Source organism: Strongylocentrotus purpuratus, unplaced genomic scaffold, assembly GCF_000002235.5.
Source record: "Strongylocentrotus purpuratus isolate Spur 01 unplaced genomic scaffold, Spur_5.0 spur5_contig_829, whole genome shotgun sequence".
Lineage (NCBI taxonomy): Eukaryota > Metazoa > Echinodermata > Echinoidea > Camarodonta > Strongylocentrotidae > Strongylocentrotus > Strongylocentrotus purpuratus.
In genome coordinates this window covers 722376-737123 of record NW_022145534.1, presented here as the reverse complement: position 1 = coordinate 737123, position 14748 = coordinate 722376, and the positions used below count along the sequence as shown (strand labels likewise).

At 38.3% G+C, this 14748-nt stretch overlaps 1 protein-coding gene across 1 annotated transcript in view; it reads right to left on the bottom strand.

Moving 5' to 3' along the window:
• The window catches only part of LOC575474 (E3 ubiquitin-protein ligase PDZRN3), a 64444-nt gene that overhangs the window by 23798 nt on the left and 25898 nt on the right, over positions 1–14748 (bottom strand). Inside the window, exons 5-6 of the mRNA XM_030983359.1 lie at positions 8921–8983; positions 8582–8680 (exon numbers count right to left, since the gene is read on the bottom strand). Of these exons, the coding sequence (XP_030839219.1) occupies positions 8582–8680; positions 8921–8983 (162 nt within the window). The remainder of the gene's footprint in view (positions 1–8581; positions 8681–8920; positions 8984–14748) is intronic.

The following is a 14748-nucleotide window of genomic DNA, read 5'->3' as shown; positions in this document are numbered from 1 at the left end:
ACAGACAAATCACCATGTGTTATATTTTGAGGTCCTATTCCCACAGCTTCCAATCAGACACGTCGTGATAATTCCAGCCAGGTATACCTCACAACCTCTCTGAAGCACCCCTTCCAGATGGACATTGCTCCATAGAGCATTAAGAAGAGTTGCCCACTAGCCCTTGGTCATGAAGTCCCATGCAACGCTTGATATACGAGGACACAGAATGTTGGTCTAATGGGAATGGGCCTGTAATCTTGAGTTTTGAAGTTTGCCTGGTATGAGGACATACTGGGAGCGGTGAGAAAAGAAGAGTGTTTCTAGGATGAAAGTAATTTCATCTGTCTTCTTTCAATCTCTAACTGCAATGGTAGGAAGAGTATAACTAACTCAGTGTGTTTGGGGAAGGTTAAACATCCAAACATAGGCTCAAATGAATTCATGCCACTGCTGCTTTATCTGAAAGGTCATCTGGCATTTTCATGTTGCACCTCTATAGATCGCATTGCGTTATAAGTTTGGGGCGGTATTGAAAGAGATGCACGCACTACAAATGTCAAAACAAATTAGGCTTTGGGTTATGCGGCATCATTCTCACTGCCAGATAATAAATGCTACCATAAATCACATACTTGCAATATTTAAAGTTGTTTCAGTTTCATCTGACCATAATCTGACACTAACCAGATATGTGAATTACTTGTGAATTTTCGACCAATCAGAGCAATAGGTAAAATTTGCTTTAGTTAGCAATTTGTGCACTCCTGTGGGTTCATACCCTCTGAAAGAGACAAGATTTACCAGTTGACTACAGAATTCTTTAATTTCCATAGGTTTAATACAAAGACCACCTGATTCCAGAATGCAATGGGGTACAGAGATAGTGCTAGTCCTGATGATTCAGAGTAGCGTCTCTAACCAAGTCATGGCAAGTAAAAGGAAGGTGAATGAATGTCTGAAAGGTCTCAGGCAAGAGGACAAATCTTCCCAAAGTGTAAGATTCTATGATGAATGAAGAAGACGTGAGGGGCACGCACAAGTGCGATGCATTTCAGCCAAATTGCATTCCCCTAATTGATGAAACCGTTTGGAATCAAAGACTCTGAATACCAACCACCAGAAGATGTTTGCCATTCTTCAGGACTGATTAAAGATCTGAATCATACCCCCATCAGGCCATCACCATTGCCCATGGTTAATTGCTGGAGATATTCCCAACCATGGCATAGGTAGGAGAGAAAGAGAGAGGAGGATGTTTCAAGAGAGAAATACAAGGAACAGAATGAGTAAGATAGATACATAAGGAGAGAGATAGAAGAGATAGAAGAGAGAGAGAGAGAGAGAGAGAGAGAGAGAGAGAGAGAGAGAGAGAGAGAGAGAGGGGGGGGCGAGAGAGAGGGGAGAGAAAAAAAAATATCAAGGTGAGAAAGAAAGGGGGAGGGATCGAGAGAGGGAGGGAGAGTGAGAGAGAGAGAGAGAGAGAGAGAGAGAGAGAGAGAGAGCAAGTAGGGTTGGGTAAAGTACACCATGGAATTTGAAAGAGAGTGACAGATCAAACACTTGTCACATACATGTACATGACCAAACTGCAAGATCTATATGGATTCACCTACATGGGCTGGTTCAGACTATTTCTACAAGTAGGAATTATCTCATGTCAAAAACACAAAGATTGACTTGAAAGTCTTACCCAATCAATCAAGCATAAAAGAGGTGGGGGCTTCTTGGAGTGCGTTACATGCTGCTGATGGTGTGTGAGATTGATCCTGTTATATATATGAACAAGGTCTACCTGAGAAAACGGTGAAGAGTTTGATCGATTTGCACTACTCACACTACTAAATATTTTCTGTAAATGGATGTTCACGTTACCCTTCAGAATATGATCAATGAACCAGCCTGAATCATGCCCGGTTCAAGTGCTTTCCAACACAAAGAAGAAAACCAGCACATGCCCAAGTGTCTTTACAAACGTGCAAAGTGCACAGTTTGAAAATCCGCAGAAAGAATATTTAAGTCCGACTATGTACTTTAGTCCTCCTTTGACTACATACTCCTACACAACAGATGAGGAAAGGGAAAGGAGAATTACAAAGAACTTGCAAATTCAAGTTTTAGAAGAAGTATTATAAACCCAGCTGAACAATTATCTATGGTAGATGTTGACATTCTGTAAGACTCTGTACAACTTAGAGTGCATTGAAATCAATAATCCATTATCAAACCTAAGCTGCAGTATTCACATATTAGTCAATACATGAAATATTATTGTAGCCTCTTACCTACATCTTAGCATCAGGCTCCGGATTATTTTCTCCATATTCTTCATGAATAGCATTGCATTTTTTACGAATAACATTATATCATGAAAGAACCAATGCAAAGGGATCTAAAAAATGAAAGAATGGGAAGGGATAAGGTAACCAAGAGAGGAGAAAACTTTGAAATAAGCCAACAAAGATAGGAAGAAAGTGAAGAAAAGAGAGCTACAGAAAAAGAGAGATTAACAGTTGGAGACAGAACACTGTAAGTGATGGTATGTTCTAAACAAATAAAGATTCGGCATTTAAACAAAATGAGAGCGAAGACTTAGGGGGTAATTGGCGAGACGTGCAGCTGGGTGACAGATGCGTGTCAAAGAGCCAATGATCTGCCTAATTGCCAGGGTGCCGCCAAAATGCACCTTTGATGAAAGAATGGAGGCAGAATTCAAAGGAACTAGGTCATTCATTTAATCCTGATTGGTTATTTGTATTAGCTGCTTACCGCATCCCATTTGATCCATCATTCTCTCTTTCTCTTAGTATATATCTTCTCTCCTCCTCCTCACCCTCTCCCATTCATCTTAAGGCTTTCTGGAAGCATTTGCTTTAGGGTAAATATATTTGTCTTGTCCTATGGATGCTTACAAATCTATACCCTGATTCATGTTGGCATCTTACTTTGGGAATGCATAACTCACTATGGTACAGCAATGGATATCTTTTCTTCAAACACCATATATCAAGTGCAATACAAATGACAAGGACCTTCTTGAGAAGGAGCAAAGAAAAAAGCTGTGATGGGCTGTAGAAAATCCCTGTTTTCTCACTTATGAAATAAATTATAATGCTTTAACTCATTAAATGATATATTATTCATGGTTAAAATAGTCCATACATTATAATGAAATAAAAAAAATAAAAAAAGCGCATCAACTATTCATTGCCTTGAATATTTCAACGTGTTCCAATACCTTAAATCTATGACTGACGCCATATCGTAAGCTGGTAATGAAGTTTAAATTGAGAGCCTAGGGTCACCAAGGGAGTTCAATGTAAAGTCAACATTGAATCTGAATCATTTATTCATGTTTGTCTCAAGGCTTAGAATGCTACCCAAAAGTATCACCCCCTCTCCCTATGTCTACTCCATGTCAAGCTTTATTTGCTTTCTAATGCCTCCCTAAATGCATGTTGCATCCTTAAATCCCTCTTACCATCACCTCATATTTTCACCTCGTAAATCAGTCACACGCTCACGACTCATATCTTTATCAAATTTCTTGACATAGCAGAGAGGCAGAAAGGGGGAGAGAGACAGAGGGGAATAATTCAAAAGAGAAAGAGAAGCCAAGAAAAGCGAATGGGCTTTAATTTAAAGTAGAGATAAAGAAAAGAAAATGCAATAAGCAAGAGCTGCAGGCAGTAATTACCTGGCAACATAATACACTAAAAGACATAGAAAGTGAGGAAAGGAAAAGAACATACAGAGAAAGATGCAAACACCCATCTAACGTGTGTGTGTGTGAAATTACTAAGGCTTGACGGTCGGTCAAAGTTTTAAAAAAAGAACCATCATTTTGTAAGTAATAAACCTTTACCTTCTCCTGCAAGTCAATGTCCTTTCCTTATGTCTCCCAAATATGCTTCAGTTGCAAATCTTGTCAACATCTACCTAAAGCTATACTTGTCAAAAACAATTCATCAATTCCTTTGAATTCAATATCAGACATAAATTACCGGGTATATGAATATCTTTACTTGTCTTGAATAAAACCAAATACATTTATTATTTCTTGATGAAAACTATTTGTATCAAGGAACATTTTCTTTAAGATTACTCTCTCCTTGCCTGAGGATTATTACCTTTCCTGCGTGAAATAGCCTCCTCCTTGAAATGTCCATGTTTAGTCTACATAAACTATTCTATGCACAACATTTACCTATTAGCATGGACCTATTACTATGTTAGCAAGGACAAACAAGAATATAACCCTGTACTTAAGTGGACACTTCAATCCTCCATAATAGTATAAAGATAAAGCATTAATGTACACATTACTCTTGAACATTACCAAATCTATTAGCAAGGACAAACAAAAATGTAACCCTGTACTTTGGGGGAGACCCCTACCCCTATGGGGACACCCCTGCCCCTAGGAGGTCGCCCCTATGAGGTCACCCTTACCCCCTATGACGTGTGTACAGGCAGGACATTGTAATCCCGGGTGGTCCCATGTCAAACAAGTAGCCCCGTTCAGCCAATAGTTTCTCCAGGCAGGGGCAAATATTGAGAGAGAGAAGAGAGAAAGCCACTGGAATATATTGTAAATATTTTACATTTCAGATCACAACACTAAGATGGGAGAAGGACATTCTGGTTCTTAAAATGACATTGCTACCGGTAATTGAAATTTTTGTCAAAGACATTTAGGCTTATATTACTTTAAAAACCAAAAATACAAACAAACTTCCCCTTCTTGGTTTAGAACTTTGATATTTTATACAAGCAAATAGAGCCTTCCTTCTTCAAAAGAGTCACTATTCTCACCTGTAAACCCACCCCCTCCCACCTAAAATAGCATTCTCATATTTTTTTAATGAGAGATATATTTCTGTGAATAAATTCCTTTTTCTTCCATTTGTTTCAGAGGAATTAGCAATGAAGTAATGTCCTCATTGGCAACTCAATGTATACATTTTTCCTATTTGAAATACATTTCAGAGCAATTGGAGATGACAAAACATGCATACATGGAATGATGAAGGGAATACGGGTAAGGGTGGGGTAAGAAAAGCGTACCCCTTGGGGTTACAAATGGTCAGAACATAGTTTGTTTTCATGGGTGGTCTAATGTCAAGGGTAACCAGCTCAGATTCTTGTCCAAACATTAGTCTACAGAGAGAAGGAATTCTGGCACATTGAGTTAACCAAACGAACGCTATGAAGACAAACAGAGACATTCTAGGGTTTACTGGTCTCATGAAGTCTGCCATTCCGAATATTCACTGAACATATTTTTGCTTCACGCTTCCTCAGGAAAGATGTGTGTGAGAAAATAAACAGAAAACAATTATTTTGACTTCTAAATTCTTCAGGAAAACTCTTCTGTGAACATTAACTGAGCATACTTCAGCTTCAAAATATACCTCAGCTCAGGATAGACCCATGTAAGGACATTAACTAAACATATTTTAGCTCCAAATTCCTAAGGATATGTGTATGTTCAAATTCCCCTGAACAGTTTGGCTTCAAAATTTCTCATGATAGAACTATAAGCAAAGCATACTTTGGCTATTCCAATGAAGATAATACATTGGAAATCAGCATCCCATTATGTCCTACCATTTAACCTGTGATCAGAATGAGAAATTAAAGGCCCTGGGCTACAATTATAAAAAAGATACAGATATCTTTCAGAATGAAGAGCATAAAATTGAGGAATTTAATGAATTGTATAATTCTATATCATAGGAAAATCACAGGAATTTACCCATAAAGAAACTGCATCTGAATGAAGTGAGTGCATAAAACTTGACTTTGATATAACCTGCATTTGCAACAGTCTATCAGCTCAACTTATCTCAGGCTCGGCATTCAAAGAGTTAAGATACACAGCGAGTACATGGATCCCCGCCTCTCCACAAGTTATTGGAAATTCCACCAAAAGCAAGCTGACAACCAAATATTTTGCCAGAAGACATGTCATAATTGACCTACTTGCTGTGACCATTACCACTTATTACATTAGCTTCACAGCAGTGGTGATGACTTGCCCATTTGTGTGTACTTCTATTTGTAACCTGCGTAGGTAGAAAGCCATGCTTTGTGCCATCTCATAATGGGTGAACTCTACCAGTAGCACTATACCTTTACTAAATGCTATGGATTCGTTAAACAAACTCGATGGAAATTTTGTTTCTTTGTCGTATATGCTTGAGGTTTAAACCTTAATAACATGATCAAAATTATATTGTTGGAAAGCAAGTACATTAAATGTTGGTATGAATGTTGATAAATGAAACATCTTTATTACCAAACATGGTTTCAATGTTTCTTTTGATTTCTTAAAATTTAAAGTTTTGATTACATAAAGTGGTATTTGCTACACTTCATATCTTAAAACATCAGAAGAGGTTGTTATTTTACTAGAGTCCTTTCTAAACAAAGTTTTCTTCTATAAGCATCTAGGTAAGGTTATACCTATTACTATTAAGTGAACAATTACCACAATGACAGAACACTGAACAGTCTCTTCCACGACTTCTGTTCTTACATAATTTATTATGACATGGATATAGTGCTAAATTATTTCTTATACAACATCCTGAACTTTGCCCCTCTTCTTTTATACCTGCTATCATGTCTCACTGCAATACGCATCATCAGATAGTTATAACATCAACTTTTTCCATCTTTATCAAATAAGGATCACAAATTGTGGCAGGTCACATCTCAGGTGTAGTCAAGTGGAAGTTTTTCATGATGCTATAAACCAAAACATGATACACCCACATACTTGTAAATGCTATTGATTCCGCATGAGGAGGCTTAGATTTGATTATTTTTTGCCCTAAAATAGCATGAATTGCTCTGCGATAGCCCATGTTGTGAGGTAAATTTGATTACGGATCCATTATTGTTACATGACAAAGACTCAGGTTTCCTAGCGATAAGAAGAGAGGAATACAGGGACATCTTGGAGATGTGAAGAATCGATGCGGTAAGAGGAGAGTTGAATCCGATGAGCATTCATAAAGAGAGAGCAAGTGCAAAACTTTTAAGACTGCAAGCTATGTTTCAAAAGCTAACAATGCAAGAAAGATATCATTAAAAAGCAAAAGTTATAACCAGTTCATATCTTGAAGAATGTACAGGATATAGAGTAGGAAAGAAATGAACAGAGGAAACTATGAAAGGGTGAAAAAAAGATACATGAAGAAATTGAATATCATCTAAAAGGGGATGGCATTTAGAGAAGGACATTAAGAATATGCTCAGATAAAACAAATAGAAGATATGGAAGAAATGGAAGAATGAGAGGTAGAGAGGGAAAGATAACATAGTGCACTGGGGGAGGCTGATAGGAGAAAAATTGTGGAATAAATGGAGGAAAAATAGAGTTACTGATAAAAACTAGGAAGAAAGCAAGCCCCTGTTTTGCAGCAGACATCAGAGCTCCCTCTTCTCAAGATACCTGCAAATCCATTTACACATTAGCAAGATAAGGTTTCACCAGGCCATTCTCAAAAAATCTACAAATGACTCAATTTTGTTCTCGCGTCTTCTTCTAAAATTGGATAATCAAATAAAAGCTATTTCCTTCCATCCTCTCTATCCCTCTGCTCCTTCTCTCTCTTCCATCTCCTTCCATCTCCCTCCCTCTCTCTCTGTCTCTCTCTCTGTCTCCTGCTTCTCCTTCAATTTCTTCACCCTCTCGTATCTAAAGAATCGTTCTTCTATTTTATACATGTGACAGAAGGATATAGAGCACGGAATGGGTTTCTTGATATTTAATATGAAAAATACATCAAAATGGACTTTGATGGTATTCCTTTAGAACTGTCGAGTTGAAACCACTGCCAGACAGAATATATCGCACGAGGTAATATGCTAAGAGCTTTTAATGCTTTTATTCTGTACAATGAATTTAATACGAAAATTGACTTTCGGTACGAGCTTATAGATCTTCCTGAAGGACATATCTTACCAGTCATAAGGGAGAACACTCGAGGATTATCTCTTCTCAAAACCCATCAGGTCATTCCAGACTCAAAAATCAATGCCAGAAAGTCAGCAATAAAGGTATTGATAGTTTTTTTCAAAACAGATCTCTGCCCGAGGTTAGAATCATTATTTTCAAAGAAGAGAATGGTTCTATTTATAGAGAAATGTGGACGGTTGACCTTGCGTTTGTGGAGGATCAATTTCAAAAGGGGCAAGTCACAGAATACCTGAAAGATATGATTATATTTGACCGCATACATACAGCTGCATCGCTAATCTTGACTTGATCTATCAGTCTCACGATTAATCCAATTCATTATCTCTTCATTACTCCTTCATTGTATCTTTGTTTCAATCTCATTCAGTCACTCATTCAGATATGACTACACCCAACAACAAGTAGTTGACACAATATTCCAGCAATACGTTCATTTACCACTCTTTCAATCACCAACATTTTGACAGAACATGAATAATCATAATAACAACATTCTAAAGAGAGGAAATTGTCTGTAGATCGAGAGCCAGAAGAGAGTTAACTCTTCTACTCTTACACAAGTTTACCATCTTTCAACTCTTTACAAACAAAATATGGAAATAATAAGCTTACCCTAAGTTGTGGTCTGCAAACTAATAGTGAAGTACATGGAGTCTGAAGAAGGAAAAGTGATAACGCTTGATCCTTGTTTATTACATCTTCACCATTAATCTGTAAAAAGATAGATAATGAAATAAATCAATTATGATGTTTTACTTCTAGCAATCATAGCAGTTACACAATTTGATATATATTTTGTACTTTTATCTTATAATCTATCTCTGTACCCATTCTTGTAAAATATATTAATTTTTATATTAATACTATAGTTTTAAGTCATTTAAAAAAGTTGTTTTCTTCTTCTAATCATCGTTTTTATTACAGCAGTGTAAGTAAGGATCAACTTCATACCTGTAGAATTTGATCTCCTTCTTTTAACCTTCCATCATCATATGCTATGCTGTTGAGATCAATCTGCAATTTAAGACAAAAATAAAATATACAAGATAGGGTTAATACAATCCAACATCTGAGGACTTTTGATAGACATTACATTTATAGCATCGTCAGAAAACTCAATTTGGAAAACAAAATGCCACACGTACTTTCATCATTTCTCAAGGCGCAAAAAGCTTGTAGTTTGTTTATTTTTTTAACGCCTAGTTAGATATCTAGGTAACTATATGTGTTCACACCTGCGACCGAGGGCTGTCTGTGTGCGCTCCACACGCGCCGGCATGTCGCATCGTCTGGGAAAAGGTCAAACCCCTTGGGCAGGCGGTGGGACAGAATCAGAGAAGAAAACAAGATAGCGCCGCCATCCTACAACTTGTAATCGACATGAAACGTTATTGACGGATCGAGGAATACGTAGCTCACGGCCAATTTGAGCAGAGCTTCGGAATGAATGCCCTCCCCCTGCTCCTCCCCCTCTTCAATGAGGGGAACTTCATTTCCTTCTGGGGGCTTGCAATCGTTAAAATGAATTTTTAACCAGCTCCATCTAGGAGAGCTCTTATAAACATCCGATACAGCCAAGTGGGAGCCCCACGATTTACTAAACCTGGTCTGCAGGAAACAGATAGAGATGGCGGATGAAACCCTGAATGAATTGATAGGAAATGATTATTTTTTTCCTCTGTGTCCTAATTCTGAGCCTTTTCTTTTTCTTGATCAGTAATTATACATTCCTCTATCCTAGGTGTGCTCTATATCCCTCGGGCCAATTTACCACTCTGACCCCTGCTGCATGTCTGCAATTGATTTGCAAAGAGCGATAGGCATGGTGATAAAATGCTATGGACATTCCAATAGTCAATACCAGTCTTCATCTCTCTCTCTCCCTCCCTCCCCCTCCAGCCCTCTTTTCTTGCGACTTCTCCTTCCCTTTTTCAAACTCCTTCTAGAACATCATACGCTTCGCCTCGCAGGCCCCACAGATGCAATTTCCTAGATGTCTTTTTGGCTCTGGGCTAGTGGTTGTTTTCGATTGATCCTCTGCCTGCCCAGTTTCAACTTTCATGCCTAGATCTCAACGGGAGCAGAGGGGTGGGAGGAGAGGAAAATAAATCTCAGAAACCAAACCTTTAGAAAACAGGATCCAACCCTATTATCCTGACCTAGTATGTACACCTGTGTAACATGGATACCTTACATTTACACGTTAATCGGGGGAAAAAGAAGCGGGGTATAAAAAAAGAGGAGAAAAAAAAAAAGGATAGTCGCAATCAACATCTTGTTGAACAATCCAGATTATATCCAGCTGCTTAAGGATTTTTTGCTGATTTGCGGTCTAAGATGACACGTGAGGAGGAAGAGCACAAATCACCATCCAGTTTATAGGTCAATATATTGCTAGTGAATAGTAGCTTGTAAATCAGAAGCTTGAAGCAAGCACCTTGATTGGAAAGAGGTCTCTTGAAGGGTTCTTATTTCAAGAATGATGGCATCAAAGCGGTGCATGAGCAAAATTAAAAAAAGTTTGAGAACATTTTAAAGAAAAGAAAAGTACCTGGCAGATGAGGACATATAACACAGTATAACATTACTGTTAAAAACATGCTTTTCTAGATTTCATTTTCTCTGACTTCAGGCATTAATGTTTTCAATTTGACCTTCTTCATTTCTCACCTACCCACTAAATTGATTGGTGCATCATGTTCAGTCTACCTCTTTCTGTCATTGATTCATGTCACTGCTCTCTCAGTCACATCCTAAATTTCTAGAATCCTAGAAATTTCCCATTTTGATCTAATATAGGTGAAACCATAGAGGACCACATGATACCGGGCTCATTTCCCCCAACCATGAGACGCCCAGGAAGGCATTCTTACCGCAAAAATTCATAATCACCAATAATTTGTTGGTTCATGTGAAACCTCCCAAAACGCTTCCTCTATTTTGGCCAATCAGTGTGGCACATTGGCGTAATTTACGCCGGTCGGTCGTCGCGTGCGTGCAGCATGCTAGGGTTATTGATCACGAGAGACGATACTCATTTTAGGTTGGGAGTCTCTCGAGACCGTCCCATCCACTCTACAAAGCTGAAAACAAATCACGCTGTGCTGCCACATAACCCACGCACAGGGACCAATTTCGCATCGAGTGCTGAATGCCGGATCAAACTTTTCAAATGCTTGGCGGTGTCGCTTACACCTTGCTGCAGACGATCACTTGGCTATTTGGGAAAATTGAACGAACAAAAAAAAAGTAAAATAATTGAGCCCCACTTGAGTGAAGAAGGAAAAAAAAACACGATATGCTTTTCCCATACCTCAGTCAAAGAGAAAAGGAGAGAGGAAGACAGATTTGACAGGTACAAACAGATGAAATAGCAGACGATTGGAAGAAATTAAGATATGACAATCTGCTGACTTGGCACGCAAAGGTTGAATCGGTGATTAGGGTTTGGTTTGGGTGACGGTTACTTGAGCAATCAAGGATTCTAGAACGGTACACCTTTCAGATTAAACATATGGAAGATTCATCTATCAAAGCTAGACTTATGACCACATATATCCAGGATTGAAAAACAATTTGAAATGGATGGATAAATCTGCTTTCTTTGTGGAAAATGAACGAGTTGCTGATGAGCTAGATGACATATTTTCTCTTTGATTGACATTGCAGTACTCATCGAGCCCTCACTGATGTAACATGGCAATTGATCGGCCTCCAATGCACAATATGGGTCATTACTGCAATGCATCAACTAGCTGAAACAAACTGACAGTTGACGTGTTGCTATACACACCAAGCATATCTCTGTGGTCTATGGTGAATTCAATGTATAATCACAATTATATGCAGAGAATGGCCGATACAACTGAAGAAAAAAAAATCACCAAATCTTTTTTGAATTTCTCCAGAGAATCCGTAAAAGCAATTAGTCTAAAAGGAAATGTGACAATATCTTCCAAATGGCCAAAACTCAACGCCTTGAACAAGTTGTCTAAACTCAATATTAAAAGTATATGTAACGAAAAGGAGTGATTCTGAATTTTCATGCCAGTGATGATCAGTATGTTCACACAAGACTGGTAGTCTAGGTTTCATACAGAGACTTTGGATAGGAGTTAGGAAGGAGAGAGAAAAGGGAAAGGATTAAAAAGAAAGTACAGCACTTGGGAAAAAGACTACTCCTTAGTCGCTAACTAGTCAAAGAAGGGAAAAGACTGTCCCAGTAAAGTGGTCAGCTGCAAGTAATTTGATTAGCAATCGGGTCAGCGCCTCGCCTTTTCTTTTTCAAATACTTCGCCGTTTCCCTTCAATGGTAATCACATCACGTGACCACTGAATTCGCCTGATTGCGTTATGTCCATATTGCCAAGCGCTTGCTAACACCTTACCCGACAAGTCCCACCTGAATTGGGTCCTCTTCCTTTTCATCTCTTGCCTTGAGCTTGATGTGCCCTTTTTGTCCTCTTGCCTAATTGCTTGCACTTCCAATGTAGCGAATCAAATGAAATCACACACATGGCTGCGGAAATTAGCATCTTTTGGTGGAACGAGCTGGTTGTGTCGGCACATCTGGGCTAAAAAATGCCGATAACCATTACTGCTGCATAAGGCCGTAAATATTTGAAATTCATGAAAGACAAAAATTACATTCTCCTTCGTCTTTCGGTGAAATCATTAAAATGCATGAATGCGTACATGACATTTACCGGGCCGGACGTAGACTTTGTACTCATTATCCGTTTCAATGATTCTCCTTGTTTTTTTCAAACGTTGTATGAATACTGTTAGGGTTGTCATGCACTGGTTAACATTTCTAGGATTTATAATCATAACCCCAAGAAATCAATTTCATTCATTACGCTTATGCTGTTGAATACTATGCTCAAGATATTAAGCCCATGGGGTGAGGAAAATACATGTTGCATCAATCACATTGTTAATCAATTGAAGAAAAGAAGGAAGATGCCATTGATACATTTATAGAGATTAATTTTCACTGGGAGATGTTTTGAACCCATCAGAATAAAATAAGCAAACATAATTTAAAGTAACTCTAAATAAGGCATAATCTCCTCCCGGCAACCACTAGGAATAAGAGGAAATATCCAAACTGTACAGATGAATTGTTGTTATCTGAGGATTAGTCCCGACACATTCTACATCAGTATCCTACTAAGGCACTGCCATTCATACCATTGATACGCCTGCTAATCTTCAAGACAGTGTGTACGATTTCAAGCCAGTGTACATGCCAGGGTATCCCCACGGAAACAGAACACCAAAACTCCCTAAATCTTTGTCTCTCATCTATGCAAATGAGCTGACAATCGACCGCCCCACTGAAAAACAATACCCTTGACTTTTGCCACCGTTTCCATGTTGTATTGACTTCCCCCCAATCCAAGACATTCACCAAGACAATCGATTTTTGAATTCACTGAGGAAAGCTAACTTGTGAAACAAGAGTTCATCTCAGACCCACAAACATGCTCTCTTGAAGAGGATTGTTTAGCATCCTTGTTTGGGTCACGTTTCCTGTTTGACTGGGGGGAAGAACACAATACTCTTTCTACGAATGATCATCTTCTATCCCAACTAGTCTTAAGGATTTCACAATGTTATCTTAGGCTGGTCAAAATCCGATTTCATCTCTTCATACAAATGTTGAGTGTGATTGAAAGGGAAATCACTAAGAAAGCCCCTTTCTACTTAGATCAGCTGATTTGTGATATTTTCTGTTCTCTTATTCTTAATATTACCAAAATACCAATATTTAAATCTTTCTAAAAAATTTTTTTTCTAAAGTGAGGAGATCGCAAAAATTACATGCTGTTTAAAGACAACATTAATGCTTGCTTTTTCATCAAATCATGAGATATTTTTATCAATAAATTTAAGTTTATCAGGTTCTAGATTTATGCACCTTGGACTTGAAGTGACAAAAATAATCAGAAAAATCAATCAAGATCCTTTTTGGGGTATGTATACTTAAAAGACTTCAAACCCATTATCCTTGCTAATAAGGTTCACGCTTTCTCTGCGGTTACTTTTTCAAAGATACATTTGAGTTGTTTTTGTAGTGCAAATTTCTCCTTCTCATTATCTCAGTTCTCGGGCACAGCATGTACTAACACATTTTACCCTTCCATTGACTGTAAAGTGTTGTGCTAGCTGTATCCCAACAGCGCTCTTTAATTTTCTCACAATTAGGACGTGTTAGTATCGGGGAAATTAGCACGCTACAAATATCCAGGCTCCATGGATATAAAGCTTTTACCCCCATTCTAAAGATTGATGAATGGTGAGATTGGCCATTTAACCTCCAGCTACTAAACCCAGCTACTAAATAAGAGCATAGTAAATTAGTAATAAACAGTGTAGGTGGATGAAAGAGAGTGATAGTGGGGAGAGACGAACAAATGTGGTAGCAATACATAGTGAGGGGTGGGGATGGAGAGGGGAGAGAGAAAGACCCGAGAGACAAACATAGAAAGATAGAGGGGGAGGAGAGAGAGAGAGAGAGAGAGAGAGAGAGAGAGAGAGAGAGAGAGAGAGAGAGAGAGAGAGAGAGAGAAGGGGGGGGGGAGAGATAGATAAAGAGACTGAAAATGAGAGTGAGAGTGAGAGAGAAAGAGAAAGAAAGAGAGAGAGTGGGTAAGAGGGAGAGAGAAAAAAAAAGACAAACCCAGGGAAAAGGCATAAGGATTAACTATCTATTAACCTTCTGTTGACTGAATTCTATCATTCCAAATGAATGAATGAATGAACAGGTTACATAA